Source organism: Rhinatrema bivittatum, chromosome 10, assembly GCF_901001135.1.
Source record: "Rhinatrema bivittatum chromosome 10, aRhiBiv1.1, whole genome shotgun sequence".
In the NCBI taxonomy this organism is placed as follows: domain Eukaryota; kingdom Metazoa; phylum Chordata; class Amphibia; order Gymnophiona; family Rhinatrematidae; genus Rhinatrema; species Rhinatrema bivittatum.
The window spans coordinates 22,003,763-22,029,299 of record NC_042624.1 but is presented as its reverse complement, the minus strand read 5'-3'; the positions used below and the strand labels follow the sequence as shown (position 1 = coordinate 22,029,299).

The 25,537-nt window shown below is 45.4% G+C and overlaps 1 protein-coding gene across 1 annotated transcript in view; it reads right to left on the bottom strand.

The window, feature by feature from the left end:
* UCK2 (uridine-cytidine kinase 2) overlaps positions 1-21,581 on the bottom strand; it is a 613,925-nt gene extending 592,344 nt beyond the window's left edge. Inside the window, exon 1 of the mRNA XM_029618633.1 lies at positions 21,286-21,581. Within this exon, the coding sequence (XP_029474493.1) occupies positions 21,286-21,426 (141 nt within the window). The 5' untranslated portion in view covers positions 21,427-21,581. The remainder of the gene's footprint in view (positions 1-21,285) is intronic.
* Positions 21,582-25,537: the final 3,956 nt, after the last annotated feature.

Below are 25,537 nucleotides of genomic sequence, written 5' to 3'. Positions count from 1 at the left end.
AAAACACACATGAATCGCACTCCTCCCCCCACCACACTTTTGCTCTGTACATTATTCACACTTCCCATAACCACCCCTGCCCTCTCCCCAAAGTAAAAGCAATGTTATAGCCTCCATGCTTCGCCAAAATAAAAAAATAGCCATCTCTGGTCTGGGCTTTTACATACTAGGAATCGAGAAGAGCATGAAAGAATGAATGTGAGGCATCTATAAAGATCAGTGGGCGCCATAAAAGATGAATATTCGCTTACCCTGATAGCTCAATTCCCTCGCAATTCTCATTAGTCACCAAAATTGGGCAGGTGAATGATTACCGTTCTAAGCCTACCATTTTCTTTCGGAGCTAGCACCAGGGATCTATGGGCCCAATCTACCATGGCCCTACCATTTTTAAATGGAAGGTTGAGCAGCGTCAGAAACCAGGTTGTAAAAAAGGCCACTGCATCAGCACCCTCAGTCTTCTTGGGAAGCCCCATGATCCTAATATTATTGCGTCAGTTCCAATTTCTGGATAGTCTTGTTTCTCCATAACCTTATGAGAGCATTCCAGAATCCTCAATTGCTGCCACATGGACATTAGGGACATCCTGAATTCTTCGACTCATTTGGTCATATTGTCCAGTCTGGCCAATATATCTCCTATTGGAAACCAGCTTGGAAACCATACCCACCACAGACTCCAGTTTAGTATCCAGGCTGGAGTGGATTTTAACCCCCAGCTGTCTCATTACTGCCTCTGACATCTCAACGGGAATGGTCACATTGCCTCTGAAGATGAAAATTTGGCCAGTCGCTTTGGTGCAGCCCACCTTCTCCATGGTGGTTTTTCTTCATGTATGTTTAGCTCTCAGCATTTGTTCGATGACTTCTCAGACATGTTTTGCCAGGAGTTAGCTCTTGGAGTCATCAATGGAGGCTTTCAATATATAATGGAGTCAGAAGCAGGTAAGATTAACAACTGCTCAGCACCAGTGCATCATTTGACCCCCCAGAAAAACATGGTTTATGTGCAGAAAACTGTGTAAACATAAATCCAAATTTATTTGCAGAAAAAGCAAGTTTGCTTACCGTAAACAGTTCTCTCTGTAAGCAGGATTAATTAGCCATGATATGTGGGTGATATCATCAGATAGAGCCAAACCAATCCTTTTCGTTTCACTTACAGAGCTTTTTCTTTCTGAGTATATATAGGACTTGCCTAGTGAGCCCTCAGTCGATTTTAGCGTTGTCTAGCTAAGCAGTCAACTCTCAAGGGAAGTCGATGGGTATTTAGCATGACTAATTCATCCTGTCTACAGAGAACACTATTTACAGTAAGTAAATGCAACTTTCATGGAGGAGGACAAGGGCTGAAGCGATCCCAGTCAGTGAGAAGACTCCACTGCATATTGAGGTAGGCATGGAGACCACATGTACTTCTGCCACCATGTGACCAAGGACCATTAACACTTCCCCCCGGCCGGGACCTGCTTCAGCTATATTAAGCTTTGAATCAAGGTGTGAAGGTATACTTTCACTCTGTTTTGGTGAAGTTTGCAATGAACCCCCATGACTGAAGCAGCAGGATCATCTTCTGCAGAGAGTATAATACCCTTGCCTAGGAAGGCCCCATCACTAATCAGTCATCCAGGTAAGGAAAGACACAAATTGCCTGATGACAAAAAAAAAAAAAAAAAAGTGTACTGCTACTCCTGGTAGGCATTTCATGATTCTTGGAGCCACCAAAAGCCCAAAAGGAAGAACTTTATATTGGTAATGAGAGGAATCCGTTACAGAACAGAGATAATGCCAATAGGAACAATGAATGGGTAAGTGAGCATAGGCATCCTTCATATCCAAGGCACATATCCAGTCTCATGATTGAACAAAGGGTACAATGGTGTGAAGGAAATTGATTTTGAACTTCTCTTGCAACACGCTCCTGTTCAAACTTCATAAATCTAGGGCGGTCTCAATCCACTGACTTCTTTGGGGTAAGGAAATAACAGGATAAGAACCCTTTGCCATGATGACAGTTTCAATCTCCAGCTGGTTCAGAAACGACTCCACCTCAAGGTAGAGTTGGATCAAGTGAGACAAATCTTGGCTAAAGATGAACATCAGTGCATCAGTGGTGGATGGGAGAAGTGCAAATAGTAACCAAACTCCACTATTCTGCAGGACCTCTAGGTAAAACTGAATCCTTCCCCTATCGAAGGGGTCAAGGCTTGAGTGTCCAGAGTGGTCAAAATCTAGGCTTGGGGGGAGGAAGGGATGTCATGATCGCAAATGGCCGCCTAGAGAGCAAACTCCCAACCCCTTTCTAAGAATCCACCACATTACTCAACAATCCAACTGCCAATCACAGGATTCCCCATAGTTCTTGGAAAAACAAAGAAGCACAATGACAGCAAGGAAAAAGGTTCCGGACTTAAAAGCAATTTTCTTATGAAAATGCCGCGATGAAATTTGTGGAGGCTCAAATCGCCGAGGAGGAAATTCAAGATGGCGATGGCAGGCCAGAGACACCAGAACGCAGCAATCCGCAGACTACATTCTCGCGGACAGATACCCTGCCCCCATCTCGTGAGGATTTCCAAGCTTGGTTCGGTGAGCTTAAAGCAGACATGTGTTCTCTGAAGCAAGAACTAAACGCGATTGTCAGTGATCTCCGACGAGACCATGAGGAACTGGGGGGCAGGGCTGAGGCCATAGAGCAGCGGTAGACAAGCAAGACGGCATTGCAGAAAATCTAAAGTGCGAAGTCAAGCAACTCCAGGAAGACAACGCAATGTTACAGAGTGGGTTGATGAGCTGGAGAATAGATCTCGAAGGGGGAAACTTAGATTCAGAGGTATCCCCGAAGAGGCAGCATATGTCGATAGCAGCAGGGTAATCAAGGACATTTGCGACCTGTTACTCTATAAAAATGAACCCATGGAAGAGAGACCAGAATAAGAGTTGGACAGAGCACGCAGATCCTTGGCTCACCCACGGGGGAATACCCCAAGAGACATTGTGGTTTGCTTCCACAAATATGGAGTGAAAGAGCGCGTATTGACCCTGGCCCGGAAGAGGAAGAAAATGCTTTGACAAGGCCACAAAATAGAAGTCTTCCAAAACAACGATCCAAAAGCGGCGAGAGTTCAGGGACATCGTACAAATACTGAGGAATGGGAACTAATCGATATAAATGGCTGTTCCCCTTTGGCATACAACTTACTATCAAAGGAGAGACCTCAAAAGTAAAATCAGTGGAGGAAGAGAGGAAAGTTCTGATGGCAGCCAGTTTAATCACAACTAGTAATGCAAGAAACACCTCACCAGCTGGAGCGGAGAGTAAAGGACCTTACCAACAATGGCAGAGGGTTCTACTGGGGGGGAAACTGCGGAGGAGAAATTCTGGAGGCTCAGCATCTGTGAAAGATACAGCCAGCTGAATTGAAACAGGACATTTATGCGGAGTCTTCTCTTTTGGGACTAACAGCTAAATGGACATAACTGTGGTAGCCGGACATGGTTAAGGGATACCCATCAATGGTTTATATTGCGGTGCAAAAAATAATGCTCTCCTTTTCAGGCGAAATGCATGAAGAGGGAGAGGGATGAGAACTGGGCAGCTAGGGACGATCGTGGAAGGAGGAGCAGGAGGACCATGAGGAGGGGTAAGTTCGAAGAATGTTTAAGGGTATAGGGGATCTCCATATAGATACATAGAAATGACGGCAGAAAAAAATCAAAAACAGCCCATCTAGTCTGCCCCGCAAGCTCCCACATTTATTTTCTCATATTTATCTGTTTCACTGACCACCAAATTCAGGGCCCTTGCTGGTAACTGTTTGATTCGAATTTCCTGCCACTCCCTGCCATTGATGCAGAGAATAATGTTGGAGTTGCAACAAAGGTTAATCGTAAGGCTTAATGGTTAAGAGTAGTAACCGCCGCATCAAGCAAGTTATCCCGATGCTTGTTTACCCAGACTGCAGAGATCAATGCCTTGTTGGATGTTGTCTGAATGTAAATCCTCTTTTCCACATTTCCCCCTGCCATTGAAGCAGAGAGCAACACTGTATATGCATTCAAAGTGAAGTATCAGGCTTAATTGGTTTAGGGTAGTAACCGCCACAATAAGCAAGCTAGCCCTACGCTTATTTGTTTACCCAGACTGTGTAGTTCAGACCTTGTTGGTTGTTGTCTGGATGCAAATCCTCTTTTCCACATTTTTCTTTGCTGTTGAAGCAGAGAACAATATTGGAGTTGCGTTAACCATGTGAAGGCTTATTGAGTAAGGGTAGTAATCACCAGGTAGTAGCCACCATTCCAGCAAGCTACTGCAGCATGGCTCCACTCTTCATTCGCATCTTCTAGCCTTTATGGATCCAGAGTGTTTATCCCATGCCCCTTTGAAATCCTTCACAGTTTTAGTCTTCACCACTTCCTCCGGAAGGGCATGCCAAGCATCCACCACCCTCTCCATGAAGAAATACTTCCTGACATTGGTTCTAAGTCTTCCTCCCTGGAGTTTCAAATCATTGCCCCTAGCTCTACTAATTTTTTTTTCCAACGGAAAAGGTTTGTTGTTGACCATGGATCATTAGAACCTTTCAAGTATCTAAAAGTCTGAATCATATCACACCTGCTCCTCCTCTCCTCCAGGGTATGCATATTTAGGTTCTTCAATCTCTCCTCATAAAGTCATTTTATGAAGACCATCCACCTTTTTGGTCGCCCTTCCTGGACCGCCTCCATTCTGTCTCTGTCCCTTTGGAGATACGGTCTCCAGAACTGAACACAGTACTCCAGATGAGGTCTCAAAGCCCTATACCAGGGGGGAACATCGCTTCCTTTCTCTTACTAGATGCAGCCCAGCATTCTTCTGACTTTAGCTATCGCCTTGTCACATTGTTTCGCCGACTTCAGATTGTTAGACACTATCACTCCAGGGTCCCTCTCCTGCTCCGTGCACATCAGCCCTTCACCCCCCATCAAATACAGTTCTTTCGGATTTCCACACCCCATATGCATGTCTCTGCATTTCTTGGCACTGAATCTCAGCTGCCATATCTTCAACCACTCTTCCAGCTTCCTTAAATCCAGTCTCATTCTCTCCACTCCTTCCGGCATATCCACTCTGTTGCAGATCTTAGTATCATCCGCAAAAAGACAAACCTTACCTTCTATCCCGTCTGCAATGTCACTCACAAAGATATTGAACAGGACCGGTCCCAACACCGATCCTTGCGGCACTCCGCTTAACACCGTTCTCTCTTCAGAGTAAATTCCTGGTTGTTCAGCTAAGCCAGTTTGTGTTGCTAAGATATAGGAGGAGAGAAACAGAGGGGCTTAAAGATTGTATCTTGGAATGTCAAGGGGCTAAATACCCAGCTTAAATGAAAGAAATTATTTAATGATGCTATATACCTCAAATCAGATATTTTGCTGTGCCAGGAAACACACCTAAGGAAAAGACATGAACGTGTTATGACTTTGAAACAGTTTCCCGCTCAATGTTTCGCTTCTGCTTCCAAACTTAATAAGTATTGCGGGGTGGGTATTTTATTCTCCAAGAACAGAGTAGTGGACGTACTCTCGGTCATAAGAGATACAAATGGTAGATACCTTATTATAAGATTTAGACTGGGAAATTCTCTGTACACTTTGGGAAATGTATACTGCCCCAATAAGGGACAGGGTCCTTTCTTAGAGGGGTTTTCGAAGACTTTACAACAGTGGACAGAAGGCCATGTCATTGTAGGAGGGGATTTCAATATGACAAGGTATCCTTACTTGGACCATAGTGGGGGGGGGGGGGGGAGGAGGTGTAAAAATCACAGGTAAATAGTACAGGCCTGAAAGCCTTAATGTTGGAATGGGGGTTAGTTGACATTTGGCGCTTGTTACTCCCATCCGAACGTAACTATACTTTCTTCTCTAAGGCACATCAGATATACTCACGCATCAATTTTATCCTAGTAGACAAACTCCTAGTAAGCAGAAGTCAGTAGGCCGACACTGAACCGATCTTGTGGTCGGACCATGCAGCTGTGTGGATTAAGTTCGATCAAGTAATGGAACAGGCCTCAAAACAGTGGGTGGAAGCTAAATGAAAGCCTATTAGATGATAAATCATTTGCAGACTCCCTACAACAGGATATGGTGAGATATCTAGATGAAAGCGATAATGGGGAAGTGTCAGTAGGGACGCTATGGGATTGTTTTAAAGCAGTGGCAAGGGGCCACTTAATTGCAAGAGCCTCATTTGTGAAAAGGAAAAGGGATAAGAAAAAAAAAAGAGTAGATTTTCCTCTCCCAAATTGGCCAATTGGAAATCCAGCATAAATGCTGCCCGGAGAAGAACCTAGGAAAGAAATTAGAGCTGCTACGGAGCAAATTGAGTGCATTAGATGTGCAGAATATCGCCTATCAACTAGATAAGGTGCGGCAAGACTATTTTGAGGGGGACAATAAGGCCTAAGGGTGCTGGCTAGGTCTTTAAAAATAAAATCATGAATAATCAGATTTTAAAAATAAAAGCCAAAAATGGTAAAATGTTCTCAGTAAATGAGGATATTAGAGCTAGATTCTCTGAGTTTTATAAGGATTTATATCAGCAAAGGACAGACATTACTATTCCCAATATAATGGAGTACCTGAGCAAAATAGATGCACCAACTGCCAACCCTAGACAACAGGATAGTCTTAATAGAGAGATAACAGAAATAGAAGTCACAAGGACAATCAAGGTATTAAAGATGGGAAAGTCCCCAGGGTTGGACGGCTTCTTAGCTGGCTTTTATAAGCAATTAGAACAAGTAATTGCGGCTCCCCTTGCAAGGACCTTTAACGAATTATTAAGTAGTGGTACCATTGCAGCGGAAACCAACAAAGCTGGTATTACTGTATTGATGAAAACAGGAAGAGATGCCACCCTGTGCAGCTCATATGGGCCCATTTCATTACTGAATCTAGACCTAAAGATTCTGGCTAAAATCCTAGCTAAGCGATTGGGCACTATAGCGGGCCACTTGATCCATTTTGACCAAACTGGATTTAACCCCAGAAGACTAGCAGCAGACAATGTTAGGAAGGTAATCAATTTAAACTGGTGGGCAGAAGAGAAGGGAATCCCTATGGGCCTCCTCATGATCGATGCAGAAAAAGCATTCGATATGGTCTTTTTGCTGTGCTAGAAAGAGTCAGGGTAGGAGGGAACTTCACTAACTGGATCAGGAAGCTCTATTTTAACCCTAGTGCATGTATAAAGGTGAATGGCGGTTACTCGGAAGCCTTCCCCGAGGCACTAGACAGGGGTGTCCGCTATCCCCTTTATTGTTTGCCTTATATTTAGAACCGCTAACAAAATTTGATCTGTTAAGGAAATCCAAGGGGTGAGGGTGGGCGATTGCAAGTCCAAACTCACTATGTTCGCAGATGATATCCTGTCTACTGTGGTTCAACCAGATAACTCACTGACCTTCTTAATGCAAGAGCTGTTGAGATTTGGTAAAGTCTCAGGGTATCAGCTAAATGTCGAGAAATCGGAATTTTTGAATATCACCCTACCTGCTGCTCAGGTTGAAAACATTAAACAGTCTTTATTTATTTATTTATTTCGGGTTTTTATATACCGGCATTCGAGAACGCAGTCCCATCATGCTGGTTCACATAAAACAAGGGTGTATCGTAAACATAAACTAAAACAATGGTGCAGAAAAAGGCAGTTACATATAACAGGGTGATTAGAACTTGGCAGAGGAAGAAGAGAAAGGACAGGTCATTAATTCAAACATATAAACGATAGCGGAGATGGTTAATCATGGTGTAGGTGAAGGTAGGGATTGGTATGGATGAAATAGATCAGTTTGAGTCCAGGAATGCTTGTGTGAATATCCATGTCTTTAGTCTTTTTTTGAAGGTTGAGATGCATGTTTCCAGTCTGAGGTTTGAGGGGATAGAGTTCCATAACGGTGGAATGGCTGTAGAGAATGCCCGATCTCTTAGTGTGAAGTGTCTGGTAGATTTGGGCGGTGGTACCTGTAGCGTTCCTTTGTATGCATCTCTTGTTGGTCTTGATGAATTATGTAGTTGGAGAGGGATCTGTAGGTCGATGGGAGCCAATAGGTGGATATTTTTGTATGTGGTAAGGATGGCCTTGTATATTATTCTAAAGTGTATAGGTAACCAATGGAGTCTCTTTAGGATGGGGGTTATGTGATCCCTTCTCCTGGAATTGGTCAGTATTCGTGCAGCTGCATTTTGTACCATCTGAAGTGGTTTGGTATAAGAAGCGGGAAGACCAAGTAGGATGGTGTTACAATAGTCTAATTTTGAAAAAATGATTGCTTGCAGGATGGTTCTGAAATCTTGGGCATGGAAAAGCGGTCTAATTCTTTTCAGCACTTGTAGTTGGTAGAAACAGTCTTTAGTTGTTTTGTTGATAGTGGCTTTGAAATTCAGGCGATTGTCAATTAGGACTCCTAGGTCTCTCACTTGTGTGATTGTTGGTGTGTCTTGTTGTGTCGAGGTGATGGTGCTGTTCTCAGAGGTGATGAGCAGGAGTTCAGTTTTGCCGGAATTTAGTACCAGGTTGAGGCTGGTGAGGAGGAGTTGAATTTTTTGAAGGCATGTGTTCCAGTAAGTCAGCGTTTTTGCAAGGGAATCCTTAATGGGGATCAGGACCTGGATATCATCAGCGTACAGGAAATGTACTTGAGACACTTTCAAACTTGAGACAAAGGAGGTTAACAATCTAGGGGTGAAAATAGGAGCCAAATCAGACAATCTTATGCATGCTAACTACAATGGGGTATGGGAAAAGATTCAAGGAGATTTACAAAAATGGGATAGAGCACCTTGGATGGGGAGAATTTCTACTGTCAAAATGAATATCCTACCGAGGTTGAGCTACCTATTCTAGACACTGCCAATACATGTTAATGAGGATAGTTTCAATTTGTGGCAGCGGAAACTTTTTCATTTTATCTGGATGCGCAGGCCACCATGAGTCAGCAGAAAGGTCATGTACCTATCAAAAGCAAAGGGAGGATGGGCATACCTTGGCTGTAGGGATATTATGTGAGTGCACAGCTTAAAGTGGTGGTGGATTGGCACCTGGGGGAGGAAAGAAGCAGATGGGTCGAGATAGAGCAAACAATGATGCAAGAGACACCACTCTCTGGATTGGTGTGGCTTCCCCCCTCGTGCAGAATACCCAGGAAGATATCCCCCACGATTACATTAACACTGAAACTCTGGGAAGACTAAACTAGTGGGGAACTGTCAGTATTTTTATAACACGCCCATATTTTACAATTCAAAGTTCACTCCAGGCTGTTCTAAAATAGTGGCATGCAGATGGAGGGGTAAGGTCTGTTGAAGACTGGGTCATATATGGGATGGTGTGTTACGCACCCCTTTTGCGCCCGGCCCGCGCACAGGCCTGCTCACCTCTCTGGTTCCACTGCAGGTCCTGGGTTGGCCTCCCTAGTGGCAGCTGCAAGCTCTTCCAGGCCTCGACGTTCTACGGCGGTGATCGCCGGGCCTTCCACTGCACACCAGGCCTCACGCCGGAGCTCGGTGGCGTTGGCCACACCCCTACGCGAGCAGACCGCCCAGCCTCTTGTAAGGCCAGGAGCAGGTCCTAGCTCCACTGCACGCCCTAACTGATTCTCTGATATAAGGAAGTCCCTGCCTGTACTTCCTTGCCTTGGCAATCGGGTTAGTGTCTTGCTAGATTATCACTGCGTCTGAACCTTGTTCCAGTCTTGTTCAAAGCCTCGTTCCAGGATTCTTCTGTTCCAGTCTTGTTCCTGCATCCTAGTTCTCTAGCATCCGTCCATCTCCCCAGGTAGTACCTCTGGACTGACTCACTGGTACTGACCTCAGCTTGCTCCTTGACCTGCCTGCCTGCTGCCTGCCTTCAGCCTGCCTTCTGAACTCGACCTGCCTGTGACCTGAGCCCTGCCTTGTTGACCACTCCTCAGACTGACCCCCGGATCCTCAACCCTGCCTGCTTGACCACGTGTAGATTCTGGCTCTGTTCCTAGCCTTGTCGTCACCTACGCTGTTCTGGTCCTCCCTGCTCCATCTGACCTCCAGTCTCGAACCTGACCGCGCTCCTCTCCTGTCTGTGGGCACGCCGGACTTCCATTTCTCCAGGAGACCCTGCGAGGCCCACCTAGGTCCAAGCGGCCCGGGTCCCTACGGGCTCCTCCCGGAGGGACCTCGGGCTTCCAGTGGTGAAGCTCATCCTACCCTCTGTCTCCTCCAGTGCTCCGCCCCCTGGGGGCAGGTTCTTCCTGGTCCCTACCAGGGAGCCATTCTCCACTCCTCCAGGACAAGGGTCCACCCCCCAGCGCAACATGGTGAACATGTAAAGCCCTTTACAGAAGCAAAACAGGCTTACCACTTTGACACCACTGATTTCTATCTATATTTACAGATAAGCCAATACCTATCCAGAAAAGTGCTGAAGAGCGATCTATATAAAGGAAAACCTTTATTTGAGGGTTATTATGAGAAGGCCCAACATATCACCAAAGTTATATCTAAGCTTTATATATTGCTAAGTAGAGATGCGGGGCAAATCCTCCCACACGTGGTGAATTGGGAAAGGGACTTAGCCAAGAAATTAGGAGAAAAGACATGGGATAAGTGCTACTTGCAGATTGCTAAAAGCTCTATATCTACTGCCATAGTACAGCAGGGATATAAATTGTTATACATATGGTATTTACCCCCAATGAGAGTAGCTAAATTTTATCCAGGTACTGATAATCTATGCTGGAAAGGCTGCGGGCTTGAGGGGTCTTTTTACCAAAGGTGGTGGGAGTGCCCAAAGGTGTCCAATTTTTGGGATAGGGTGTTGGAACTAATTTTGCAGATACAGGGAGTACAGCCATCGGAAGACCCAGTCTTTTTCCTTCTAAATGTACATACCTAAAATATAGAGCAAGAAGCAGCTTTCTTGGCACAACAAATAATCATGGCGGCTACAGGCGAACTGGCTTATGCATGGAAGGACCCGCAGCTACCATCAATGCAAAACGTGCTCCAAAGGCTACACAAAGTTTATTACTTAAGTCTCCTTAAAGCAATACGACGTAAATGGTCCATTAAGTTTGAGAGGTTATGGTGTCCTTATACCCAGTAGAAAACCAGCCTCATTAGGGGGCAATAGGGGTGGAAGGAGCATGCTGGAACTTTTTCCCATAGGATGAATGCTGAGAACTGAAAGCAGGTCCTAGAGTCAGGGATGGGGAGGAGGGATTAGGGGGTTGTTGCGTCCGGTCTCAGACGGCTTCGTCCTCTGTGCCTCACCTTTCTTCCTGCTCTCTCTGCTAGCCTTGGGAAGATGGCTGCCACGTGCCATTGCCGCTCTCTCCGGCGTCCCCAGAACGGCAATGGCAAAGCTATCCGCCATGTTTCTCCTGAGGGCCTCCTAGAGTGCGCGCGCCACCCACATCTTTATCCACGTCATGGAGGAAACTTCGGGGGTGTCCCCCTCGAGTGATGTCACGCCATCCGGGTATTTAGCCTGCCCTTCGTTTGCTAACAACTCGAGTTAGCAAGGATTGGATACGCCTCCGGTGTGAGCTACTCTGCCAGTTCCGTGCAGCCGCTGGAAGCTCTCTCTGCCCTTCGGGGTATTTCTTCTAACCTGGGTACCCGCTCCTCGGGGGCCCTTTGCTTTATTTCAGGGTCCTATCTGGGATACCAGGTACTCGCTCCTCGAGGGCCTGCTCTCCAACTACTTCTGCCTGCTGGGATCTCCAACATTACAGCTACCAACTTACAGGTCGATACAGTAAAGTGTGCTCCGTCGGAGCGCACTGTCAGCCTGCTCTGGACGCGTGTTTTCCCTTACCCCTTATTCAGTAAGGGGAGGAAAACACGCGGCCCACCCGCAGCACCTAATAGCGCCCTCAACATGCAAATGCATGTTGATGGCCCTATTAGGTATGCGCGCGGGATCCAGTAAGTAAAATGTGCAGCCAAGCCGCACATTTTACTCTAAGAAATTAGCGCCGACCCAAAGGTCGGCGCTAATTTCTTCCGGCGCCAGGAAAGTGCACAGAAAAGCAGTAAAAACTGCTTTTCTGTGCACCCTCCGACTTAATATCATAGCGATATTAAGTCGGAGGTCCCCAAAAGTAAAAAAAAAGTAAAAAAAAAAATAATAATAATTTGAATTCGGCCTGCGGCTGTCGGGCCGAAAACCGGACGCTCAATTTTGCCGGCGTCCAGTTTCCGAGCCCGTGGCTGTCAGCGGGCTCGAGAACCGACGCCGGCAAAATTGAGCGTCGGCTGTCAAACCCGCTGACAACCGCCGCTCCAGGCCAAAAGGAGGCGCTAGGGACGCGCTAGTGTCCCTAGCGCCTCCTTTCCCTCGTTTGCACCGCGTCGCCTAATTTGCATGCTGGAGCATACTGGATAGCTCGCACCAGCGAAGGGCCGGTGCGTGCGCCGGGAGAGCGGGCGTTCGTCCGCTCTCCCGCGGTTTTACAGTATCGGGCTGTTAGTGAGTAAGCTAACCTTTGTCAGTCTGTCTCATCTACAGCTCAGCACTGGGAACCTGCATCCGGAACTCCCTATACTTTCATGTGCTGCTAACATCTACCATTGTGAGACAGGTCTCCTCTGCCGAGGACCCCTAGAATGCTCCTACTGTAGTGAGGTGATTCTACTGGATCACCTCACTACTGCCACCTCTGGTGGTATCATCCAGCTGTATAATAAAGACAAATCTTCTGTGTTTACGTGTCTCTAGTCTAACCTAGTACTGCGGCTCCTCATGGGGCTCGTCCCCGTGGGAGTGACCATCACCGCAGTACCCAAGAATCCACCCCAACACCTCAAAACCATAACAAGGGTAATGTTTATGGTTAGAAAGAATTTGTTTTCAGTATATATGTTACATTATTTTGGTTGCCTTCAACACTATACAATGCCGGATTGGCTACAAGACCCAGTAACCATAGAGACTAACAGAGACATAACAACTGCTTGGTCTTGATTTAATTAAAATATTTAATATGAATAAGAACCACGTTTATATTATATTGATACAGAGGCGATTCAAAAGCAAATGGTCAACAATGCAGGATGCAAGCTGGAAGATGTATGCATATACATTTAAATCTATGTTATTTAAACTCTATACTTGTTATGTATCGAATGGCCTGTGTGTAAAATGACGCCAGTTTATTACCTTTCTTAAGTTGAAAATCATAATAAAATACAAATTAAAAAAAAAAAAAAAAAAAACCACAACTAGGTTTGGGCTGGGCTAGAGCTGTGTCATTTTCTGCTGAAATATTTCTTTAGATTACTCCTGAGTCTACCCCCCCCCCCCCTTCCACCCTTATCCCTTGGCCCCTCTGAATTCTAAAACCTGCTTTCCATTGACAGAAGCCTGACTCCTGTGCATGGAAAACTTGGAGGTATTTAAATGTTTTTATCCTATCTCCCCTCTCTCACCATTCCCCTAGGGCAGTGTTTCCCAACCCTCTCCTGGAGGCACACCTAACCAGTCGGGTTTTCAGGTTTGCCACAATGAATATGCATGAAATAGATTTGCATACCCTGGGTCTCCAACATATGCAAATCTATATCATGCATATTCATTGTGGCAAACCTGAAAACCCGACTGGTTAGGTGTGCCTCCAGGAGAGGGTTGGGAAACACTGCCCTAGGGGATACATATTTAGATTAAGTCTGCCCCCATATAATTTAAAACAAAGACAGCGGTTCTCAACCGGTGTGTCATGGCACACTAGTGTGTTGCGAAGCACCGGCAGGTGTGTCGCGCACCCGCTGCTCTTCCCCCTCTTTCACCTCAGCGAGACAAGCACTGCTGCCGTTCCTGCTCGGACTATCAGCACATTCAAGCCCAGAGGGGGAATGGCAGCAGTGTTTGTGGAAGCCGGCAACAGGAACATGACCTTTTCTTCTTCCCGCCCCTGTGGCCCGGAAGAGGAAGTGATGTCTACCGGGCACGCGGGAAGAAGAAAAGGTCATGTTCCTAATATACATGAGCTGCTGCAGAAATTGCACCTCAAGGCATTTCCTGGCCCTGCTACACTCAGCAGTTTGCCTGTGCTGCGATCATCGCGGCACAGAGTAGTCAGCTGAGAATGTGGCCGCCGGGATTTCTTGCCGCACGGCTGTTGGAGAAATTCATCCATTAGCTGCCCGGACCCAGAGCTGAAGATTGGTGCTGGCTGGTCACTCTGCCAGATGCTGCAGGAGTACGGTGCCGCTGCCCCCCACCCCACCTTGGCCTGGCTCTGACCTCCCCTTCTCTTGCCAGTGCAACACCAGCAAAAAAACATAAAAATAGTAATAATCAAATTGCAAAAAAATTAAAGGCTGGGGAGAAGAAAAAGCATAGAATTACATTCTAGGCTGACTGCTCTGTGCCATGATAGCAGCACAAGCAATCAGCTGAGTGCTGTCTTCTTACCACTGCGGGGGGGGGGGGGGGGGGGCATTCCTACTGCAGTTTCTAGCCTGTCAGGACTCTGCTTTTAATAGCAGCATTCCGGCTACCTTGTGCTGTAGCTGTCATGTGTGCTGTGGGTGGGGGTGAGTGAGACAGAGAGAGTGAGCCAGCATGTGTGTAAGTGTATGAGAGAATGTGTGTGTAAGTAAGAGCAAGATACTGCTCAGGAAAGTCACTGGTGTGTGTGAGAGAAAGAGAAATTGGTCAGGGAGATGACTGGTGTGTGAGAGAGAGAGAAAGTGTGTGTATGAGTCATGGGCCCTAAGGAAGAAGAACGTGAGGACAGAGCTTCAGCAGCCCTTGCTGCTTCTGGTATGTGCTATTGGCCTACAAGGGAAAGGAGTAGGAGAGTTACTGGAGAGGGTAAGTAAAGGTGGCTTTTTAAGTTTATCTTTCTTGATTGACTGCCATTTTAATTATTGGGTATTATGTGATGTGTCTGCTGTTAGAAATATTTTATTGGTGGAGAATTTTTAATAATTTTGAAAATTTTTAATGATTGGATGTTATTCCATTTATCAGTTTTGAAACATTTATTATAGTCTAGTTTTAGAATTATTTTATATTTTGCGAGGAATGTATAAATAGAAACGTGGAGACAAAAACTGAACTGGAAACAGCAAGAAGCCAAACTCTGTATGCAGTGCAACAATGCAAAAACATTAGCTTTATGGTCACTTTATTCTGTTTTTGGTGAGGGTCTGTCTGTGTTCTGCGTGTGTGACCCAGCTAAGGGTGTTCTGCAAGCTTGTAGTTTCTTGGTAGGGATCTATAGCAGCTTGGCTTGTTCTGTTTTCCTAATAGGAGGTGTATTGGTGTGGTGCAATTTTTGCAGTGCTGCCTTTTCATAGGTGGGGTTATTATTGTTTGAGTTCCATAATGCAGGTGTAACTTTGTGCGCATTAGTTTGTGTACATTATTGCAGATCCTGGAAGTCTGTTAAATGCTATAATTCTGTTTTGCACAGAATGCAGAGTGGCTTTTTTGGGTTTCCATATTTGTAATTTGTGGTCTTTCTGTACTTGGTGAAGGTCGATTCTGTGTGTGTGACAGAGGTGAAGTATTTTACTAGCATGTAGGCATTTGTATCAATATTATTTGTTGTGTTTTCTCAATAGAACATGCATTGGTGGTAAATTACTGTTTTTTCATAAGGAGGGCTATTGCACCTGGTAGGAGAGAGTGTTTATGTTGCTGCTCCCGAGATGACACTAGAAATATCTCTTTTGTATGATAGGAGGTGTATTGATATTTTAGATTCTGGTGTAATATTTGTGGTATTCTTTTTCATAGGTAGGGTTGTTATTCTTTGAGTGTTAGCAGATAGTACTGTGTTGATACGGGAGGACCATGCCGAAATATATCACAATAGGTATTTATTTATTTAAGTTCTTTTAATATACTGATGTTCAAGACAAGGTCTTATCATACCGGTTTACAATAAACAAGGGGGGAAACCAGTTAACACAGGAAGCGAAAGTTACATTAAAACAGGGAGGTCGAACTAGGCTGTTTGAAGAGAAAGGATAGATTAACACTTTCTATTCTAAATGTATAGAAGAGCCGAACAGCAAGGAGCGGTTGCTTCTCTGTTAAACTTATATACATATTTACATAGTGGAGATTCAATTGTAATGTTAATATACATGAGCGGTTCTAGAATAGCAGAGACTTAATGCAGCTGGAAGAGGACATCAACCGGGGTGGAGGTCCTTGCGGGTACCATGGGTTTCTTCATCGATAAGCTTGGGCGAAGAGCCAAGTTTTCAGTTTTTTTCTGAATGTGAGATGACAATGTTCCTGGCGTAGGTCTGGTGGGAGAGAGTTCCAGTGATGTGGTCCCGCAGTGGAAAGCGCTCGTTTTTCGATGGAGTTATGTTTAGTGGAACTGCTGGGAGGAACTTGTAGGGAGCCTCTGTATGCAGATCTGGTAGGCCATGATGAGGAGTGTAATTTGAGGGGTATGGTGAGTTGCAGAGAGGATTGATGATATATGGATTTGTGAATGATGGTCAGAGTCTTGAAGAGTATTCTGAAGTGTATGGGTAGCCAATGAAGTATTTTTAGTAACGGTGTGATGTGGTCCATCCTGCGCGTGTTAGTAAGGATCCTGGCTGCTGCGTTTTGCAGCATCTGAAGAGGTTTAGTGGAGGAGGCCAGGAGACCAAGCAGGAGAGCGTTGCCGTAATCAATTTTTGAGAATAGTATGGCTTGAAGGACAGATTTGTATTCATGGAAGTGGAGGAGAGGTCTTAATTGTTTTAGGACCTGAAGTTTATAAGAGCCCTCTTTTGTGGTGTTGTTAATGAATTTTTTAAGGTTCATTCTGGAGTCTAGGGTGGCTCCAAGGTCTCTCACTTGACTTACTGATGGTATGTTTGTGGTGCTAGCTGGTGGGTTGTTATCGTTGGGGGAGATGACCAGAAGCTCAGTTTTGGATGTATTGAGAACCAGGTTGAGGCTCGTGAGAAGGATATTAATAGCGTGGAGGCAGCTGTTCCAATAGATTAAAGTATCGGAGATGGGATCCTTGATGGGGATAATGATCTGCACGTCGTAGGTGAGATTGAGGTTTTTGAGTAGATGGCATAAAGGGAGAAGATAGATGTTGAATAGGGTCGGGGAAAGCGAGGATCCCTGGGGTACTCCTTGTTTGGATGCTATGGGGGAAGATTCTTTGTTGATTATTTTTACTTTGAAATACCTGTCACTTAGAAAAGATTTTATCCAGCGGAGTGCAGATCCTGAGATGCCTATTTCCATCAAGCGGTTGATGAGGATTGTATGGTTAACTGTCAAACGCAGCAGAAATGTCTAGAAGAGCTAGCAGGTGTGACTGACCTTTGTCGAGGCCCATCAAGATGTTGTCCGTTAATGAGAGAAGAAGCAACTCTGTGTTCCTGTGTTTTCTGAATCCAAATTGTGATGGGTGTAGAATGTCGTGCGAGTCCAAGAAGTCTGTGAGACGAGAGTTGACCAGTTTTTCCATTATCTTGGCTATAAAAGGTAAGTTGGCGATTGGGTGGAAGTTTGTAGGGTTGGATGGGTCCAAGTTGGGTTTTTTTAGTAGTGGTTTCAGGGAGGCTGTTTTTAAAGCGTTCAGGACAATTCCGTGAGAGAGCGAGCAGTTTATGATGTCGGCCAGTGGTTTGGCGATGGTGTTAGGGATTGTGAGAAGGAGTTTGGTCGGGATTTAGTCTATTGGGTGCGATGAAGGTTTCATTTTCTTGATGACAGATTCAATTTCTAAGGGTGATGTGGGATCAAAAGATTCTAGGGACTGTTTGTGACTCCTTGAGGAGTAGTTTTGGTGAGGTGGAGGCTGGTAGTTTAAAGTAGAAATGGAGGTTGTTGGTGGGATAAGTAGATTTTTGATTTTGTTATCAAAGAAAATTGCTAGCTCAGTAGATTTGTTTTGGGCCTCTTCTTCTCGGAAGGTGGGAGGAATAGAAGTGGTGAGAGCTGCCACATATGAGAATAATAATATTTTGGGGTCATAAAGGAATCCGTGTATTTTTTTGGCGTAGAAGTCCCTTTTTGTGCGAAGAATGGTGGCTCCATAATATGTCATTGCCATTCTGTAGGAAGCTTGTGTGGTAGGTGAGGGATCCTTCCTCCAGCGTTGTTCTTTGTGTTGAAGATCTTGCTTGAAAAAATCAGCAGAACCAGGGGTCACGATTTGAAGCTCCAGGGAGGAAGATTCAGAACCAATGTCAGGAAGTATTTCTTCACGGAGAGGATGATGGATGCCTGGAATGCCCTTCCGAAGGAAGTGGTGAAGACCAGAACTGTGAAGGACTTCAAAGGGGCGTGGGATAAACACTGTGGATCCATAAAATCAAGAGGCCGTCAATAAAGAGTGGGTGGCTCGCCAGAATGACGGCTACTGCCTGGAGACAATACCCTTATTCAATAAACATACACATGGTTACTGTGACTCCAACATCGCTCTAAGCTACAATAGCAAGAGGAAATGTGGAAAAAAGGATTCGCACTCACAAAGTGGGGAGTAGCTGGCTTGTTACGGCGGTTACTACCCCAAACCAAATAAGCCTGATACTTCACTTTCAATGCATATCCAGCATAGCTCTACTACCCCAAACCAAATAAGCCTGATACTTCACTTTCAATGCATATCCAGCATAGCTCTCTGCTTCAACGGCAGGGGAGAAGAAAAACTGATACTTCACGCATATCCAGCATAGCTCTCTGCTTCAACGGCAGGGGAGAAGAAAAACTGATACTTCACGCATATCCAGCATAGCTCTCTGCTTCAACGGCAGGGGAGAAGAAAAAAGGATTCGCACTCACAAAGCGGGGAGTAGCTGGCTTGTTACGGCGGTTACTACCCCAAACCAAATAAGCCTGATACTTCACTTTCAATGCATATCCTGCTTCAACGGCAGGGGAGAAGAAAAACAACCAATAAGGGCTGAATAACACAGTCTGGGTAAAACAAATAAGCATGGGTGTAGCTTGCTTATTGCGGCGGTTACTTCCCCTACTACCTATAACTAATCAAGCTTGATATTTCACTTGGTTGCAGCTCCATCACTGCTCTCTACATTAATGGTGGGGGTGGAAGGGAAATAGAACCAAAGAGCTAAGAGAAACAGATAAGTATGAGAAAAAAATGTGAAGCTTGCTGGGCAGACTGGATGGGCCGTTTGGTCTTCTTCTGCCGTCATTTCTATGTTTCTATAATTCTGTGGAAAACCAGGGTTTTTTGTTGGTGCGGGCGGGGTTGATTTCTTTGGATGTTAAAGGACATATTTTGTCCGCTGCTGCACGGGTGATAGTTAGCCAAGAGTTCAAAGCATTGTCCGGATTTGTGAGGTCCAGGTTAGATAGGTCCTTGGTAAGGGTGTTGTTGAGGACTTCCATGGAACATGGTTTTCTGAATTGGATCGAGGGTATAGGGATGTTGGTGGTCGGTTTTTTCTTTATGGATAGTTCAGCTTCTATCATTGAGTGATCTGACCACGGGATGGGTGTACAGGAAGGCGCCGAAGTGGGCGAGATTGGATCATTTGTAAATATTAAGTCCAACGTGTGTCCTGCTTTGTGCATGGGTTTTATTAATAATTTGTTTGAATCCCATAGCTAGTAGGGAAGAGAGGAGGGCTTCACAATTGGCGGATGGGGAAGGAGAGTCAACATGAATGTTGAAGTCTCCTAGTAGTATGGCTGGTGCGTTAGTATTGATGTGTTTGGCTACCAATTCTATGAGAGGCGAAGGGTCGGATTCTAGTAGCCCAGGCGGGGCGTAGATCAGACAGATTTGGAGCTGGGAGGATTTGAATAATCCGATTTCAAGTTTGGTCGCAGATTTAATTGGGTGTTGGGCTAGACTCAGATCTTTTTTGCGGCTAGCAGTAGTCCACCCCCCTCTTTTTTTTGCTCTGGGAATAGAGAAAAGGTCATATAGTTGTGTCAGTAATTGGTTGAAATGGGGTGTGTCTGTGTTTTTCAACCAGGATTCGGTGATTGCACACAGGTAGGGTTGGGTGTCCAAGAGGTAGTCGTTGAGCAGTTGGGATTTTTTTGACAAGGATTGTGCATTGAGGAGGGTTAGGGTGATTAAAGATAGGCCCAGGAATGATGCCATATGAATTCCAAGATGCAAAATTTCCTTGTTGGCATCACAACAGTGCATGAAATTATCACAAAGTGTATATTAATTTTACCTTAGAATGTCACTTTTCATGTAAACTGTTATAAATGCATAATTTAAAATTGTGTATGGGAAGGTGGGGGGAGGGCACCAGGCTGTAAGGTTTGCCTAGGGTGCCTAATACCCTTGCACTGGCCCTGTGCATAGCAGCAACAGCCCCCCCCAAGTACCCCTGCAGGAAGTTTTTAAATGTTTTAAAGTTTCACACATGATGCATAATGGCTGTTGCAAATTACTTGGAAAGCCATTCTAGGGTGCAGTATATGGCATTATTTATCAATAAGAAAACTAGTAGGTCTCAGACCTGCATGCCTACAGCCCACCAAAAAATCAATTCTGGCTACACCACTGCCTCACAGCAACAAGAAGTAACAGCAGTGGCTCTTAAAAATGCAAAAGCTCCAAACTGAAAACATGTGCAAGTCATGCATGCCTATAGGAGTGTGGTAACCAACAGGTAACATCAAGGGGACGGATAGTCAGGCTTTACTTTGTGCAGCATACACCTCATCGTCCTCCTACTGAGCCTCCTCTTTTGAGTCCTCCCAGCCTTTTATCCCCAGGCTGAGTGAGACAGGGAGAGCCTGTGACTCACTCTGGAAGCAGCAGTGGGAAAGGAACTCTGGCAGACACATGCAGCACAAGGTAACTAACTGAGCCAGCTGCCCGCCTCACACCGGCTTCTCCCTGGTTTGGGGTTTGTTTGTTTGTTTGGGGGGGTTTTGCGTTTGTATATAAGAGGGAGCTGGCTCACTGTGTCAAATGCATGTTGAGTCTCTGCCCCCTCTCTCTTTTTGTTTTAGAATTTAGAAGAGTCTAGTGGGGCTTTCAATACTTTCCTAGCTCTTCTTATGACTATAAGTCCTCTCCATGCCAACACTGCCATCCTCATGGAGGCTGGTGTGCCATCCAAGATTTGTACGTGAGAAAGAGTTGAGAAGCACTTCCCCACTTAGCCACCCCCACCGCCCTGTGCAAAGGAAAGCTAAAGTATAATTCAGCAACAGCATGGGCTTTCCTTATACCGCAAGAACATGAGACTGTAGCCAAGACGAGTAATCTTTCTCTTACAACCAGATCCACAGCTCCCAGGGTCAAGAAGAACAGGCGCTGTTTCTCTTTCACTCACCTTGCCGCTGGCCGTGCCGCCACTCACTCCGATAAGAAAGGGTTGGCCGTGCTGACAGATCCCTGAAGAAAGCCTCTGTTCCTTATCCCCTGCCATGCTGCCTCCTGTGGCCACGTGTCTGCGGCTCCTCCTGCACTGCATGAAGGGACTTGTAGTCCCGAGTCGTTTAAAAGAAGCTGTGTTGCTCCGTACAGCCGCGGAGTCCGTGACTTCAATCAGCCCCGCATCACGGGAGAATCTGAGCGCCCTCCCAATACACAATGAAACTGATTAAAAAATGAGTACCGCTGCCGGATACGTGATTTGTCCCACCCTGCAGCGCTGCTTCATGGCCTCCTTGGGCCGCCCCCACCAGCAGTCAAAGGGTGACCTGCGACCCCATTCCAATAATTGAAGTCACGAAAGATCCCAATGTATTTCTTTTTTGTTAAATTGTATTACCCATCTTCCCCTTACAGCCACAAAGCAGGTTATAGTTAGATACGGTAAAAATAAAAATTAAAAACATCTACTTTACATAAAATACAATTAGAATACAACTGATGCATAAAAAACAAAGAAATAAAATTAATAAACTACATCATTTTAAAAAGACATTGACACATACTACCTCCATTACCAGGCACATTCGGGCCAATACAGTAGCCCGGGTTTGGACGCGCGTTTTCGACACGCTAGCTTTACCCCTTATACAGTAAGGGGTAATAGCGCATTGAAAATGCGCGTCCAAATGAAGGAGTTCAATTTTATGGACAATCGTTGAATGAGAAAACTGAAAACCTCTAATTAACACTGCCAGCAGTGAACCGCATTGAAACGCTCAGCCATCTTGAATGTACTAACATTTGAACCGCAATGGCATGCACTACGTAATTACGTGCTCACGTACTGACATTCAGTGGAACGCACCACCATTTTGTAATTCTAATAATTTGTATTGTATTAATACGATCATCGCTATAAAATGTCTAACACGTCAATTAAAATGACGAAACAATGGTCTGATTATAAGCTACACCTACTTTAATGAATGTATAAGAGTTTACTTCCCACGGGGAGTGGCATGCAGTTGTACTAAGCCATTGTCTTAGCTGCATCTTGCTGGCAATAAAAGTCTATCTTTACGGATCAGTTGTCTGGGCCTTCTTTCTGACTTTTAGAGACGGTTTCATTTGGCGAGCCAGCCAGGAGGTATCGGGGACGCTATTTTAGCCCCCCAGTTGGTCCGGTAGTTTGGTGGCGGAGCGATCCCCCAGACTTACCTGGTGAGTGGCCACCGCTGAGTTCAGCGATCAGGTTTCTGAGGGGACCATTCCACAGAAAATCTCCTGAGACCTCTGGGCTGGTGATCCGGGAAGAAGGCTTTTGTGACGATCGGAAGAACTTTGCAGGCAAGTATTTTGGGAAGAAGAAATAAGATAAGAAATAGAATTAGAGACTAGATAAAGCTAAATTACTAGCCGATCTGTTACTACACAGGATCGAGGGAGCTTTGATCAAGCTCTGCACAGTGGCTAGTAGGAATCCCGCTCCGAAGACCACGCGATTGGGAAGAAGAAAAATTAATATATATAGATTAGCGGGAATAGGTTTCTTGTTGTGTGAAAGAGAGTGAAAGGCCTCGCAGTTCTAGGCCGGGCGACCGCGTTCTAGTCGAGGCGAGTGTGATCCTTTTGTGTCTGGCGGATACGGACCCCTTACCTATCCGTCTTCCCTTCCCTCCTCTGTCTGTGATTCTATCCTAAGATGGGAGGGGGCGGTTCGACTACATTAAAAGTCATGACGGAGCATTATAGCGAAGTGTTCGATAGACATAAATGCACGAAACCCGGGATGATTCAGCGATGCACCCATAAGTGGCCGGGTCTGTGTGTTAATTGGCCTCCGATAGGAACTTTCGATTTTCAAACGGCCACGAGAGTCCAAAATATAGTAATAAGAGAAGGAAACCCGGGTTGCCCCGAGGACATACCGTATATTAATGCCTGGGTTGCAGTCATTTTAGACCCGCCGTCATGGGCAAAGAAGTTAGTAGAGGGAGCCGCCCTCGTAATGGTGGCTCACGTACACAAAATGAAGGACCGGAAGTCCCCAAACCGGAAGAGAAAGGAAAGGACGGCCATCTTGGATATAAAAGAAGATACGTCATCTGCGGCGGCCATATTTGTAGTGCAAGGGAATAAAGAGACTCAAGAAAAAAAAGTTAAACCACTGCCGTCCACAGTGCCGTCCATACTAGCAACCGAACCCGAAAGTCCCTTGCCGCCACCATACGTTCCCATATATCCGCAATTGCATAATTTGCCACCGACCCCCGCTTATGAACAAGCCGATCCAATACCCGGACCATCGCATAAAACGAGAAAAGAAATTGAGGCGGCGAAAATTGAAGACGATGCAGAACCGTCTGTTGCAGACGGCACTCGTAGTAAAACGCAAGCCGCAAGTTTACACTTACCAATTAGAGAGACTTCAACAGTAGTGCCACTGGCCCCTACGGAAGAAAATGAGTATCGCACTACGCAGACTATAAAATTATTCACATATATACCTTTTACATCTAGTGATCTTTTTAACTGGAAACAACTCGGCCCCTCATACGTTGACAAACCAGATCAGATGATAGATTTTTTATCTGGAATTTTTACAGCTCATAATCCTAATTGGGCTGATATTCGACATTTAGCCTCCATCCTTTTCACCACTGAAGAACGACGACAAATACAATTGAACATGGAAGAATCAGCCCGAGAGGGAGCCGGGTCAGACGGCAACCCTGATGAAGCAGTGAAAGAATTCGCCCCGCTTGTAGACCCCGCATGGGATTATCAGACCTCAACCGGACAAGAGTGCATAGCTGCTTATCAGAAAGCTTTCCTAGAAGCGTTAAAGAAGGGAAAGAGGAAGGTCGTAAACATGGGTAAAATCCAGGACGTAGTGCAGAAAAAGGACGAAACTCCCGGGGATTTCCTGGAGCGTTTGATGGATGCTTATCGCCGATACAGTCCATTTGATCCTGAGGATTCTAAGAATCATTCCATCATAGTAATGAGCTTTGTAGGGCAATCTTGTCCAGACATACGTCGGAAACTTCAGAAGACAGAGGGATTTGAAGGGATGACTATCAGCCAGTTAAAAGTGATGGCAGATAAGGTTTATGGAAATCGAGAAACAGAAGAAGAAAAGAAGGATAAAAAAGAAAGTGGTCGAAGGTTAAGAGAAAGTGTTAGCCTGTTAGCCGCAGCCATGGAAGAGACTAACTTTGGGAACCCAGCCAGATATTATCAAGGATATCCTGGGTATAGAGGGAGAGGCAGATCGCCATCTAGAGCACCGTTCAGAGGAAGACCGGTTAGAGGAGGACCGTTCAGAGGAGGAAGAGTGCCGCTAGGAATAAATCAATGTGCATATTGCAAACAAGAAGGACATTGGAAGTCTGATTGTCCAGAGAAACCTCAACAGAAGAAGGAAGGACATAATCCGTCCAAATCAAAAGAAGCTGAGTGGCAGATGGCAGTAGACGAAACATCTGGCGAAGAGAGTGATGCATGACTAGACAAGGAGAATCTTCCTCTTGACCCATTGGTGGAGATAAAAGTGGGAACCAAAATGTTTAAAGGATTACTGGACACTGGAGCACAGCGATCAGTAATGACAACTGCAATAACCACGCCCACATCAAAAAGTATTTCAATAGTCGGAGCCTCTGGAAGACCATTGGCAGCTCCTATTCTTCAGAAGCGACAAGTTCGGGTGGGAGGGCAATTAGTGTCCCACCAATTTCTTTATGTTCCAGGATGTCCAGTGCCATTAATAGGAAGAGATCTTCTCTGCAAGTTGAGAGCCAATTTACAATTTGAATCAAATGGTGAAATCAAAGCTTCCTTTGCTGATAACCCAATCTCTCTTATCTGCTCTCTTCAAGAAGAATGGAGACTACACCTCCCCATTATTGAAAAGGCCATCGAACATCGGTATGAAGACGACACACCTCTTAATGAGAAACGAAGGCAACTGATGGACAGCGTACCCCAGGTATGGTCTGAAAATAAGCCAGGGGGACTAGCTACCGATGCTACCCCTATATGGATAGAGATGAAACAAAACGCACAGGTCATCAATCAAACTCAATACCCCATCCCATACTTGGCCAGGCAAGGGATACAAATACACTTGCAAAGACTATTTGATTTGGGCATTCTGCAACGAATTCGATCTGCTTGGAACACTCCTCTATTGCCTGTAAAGAAAC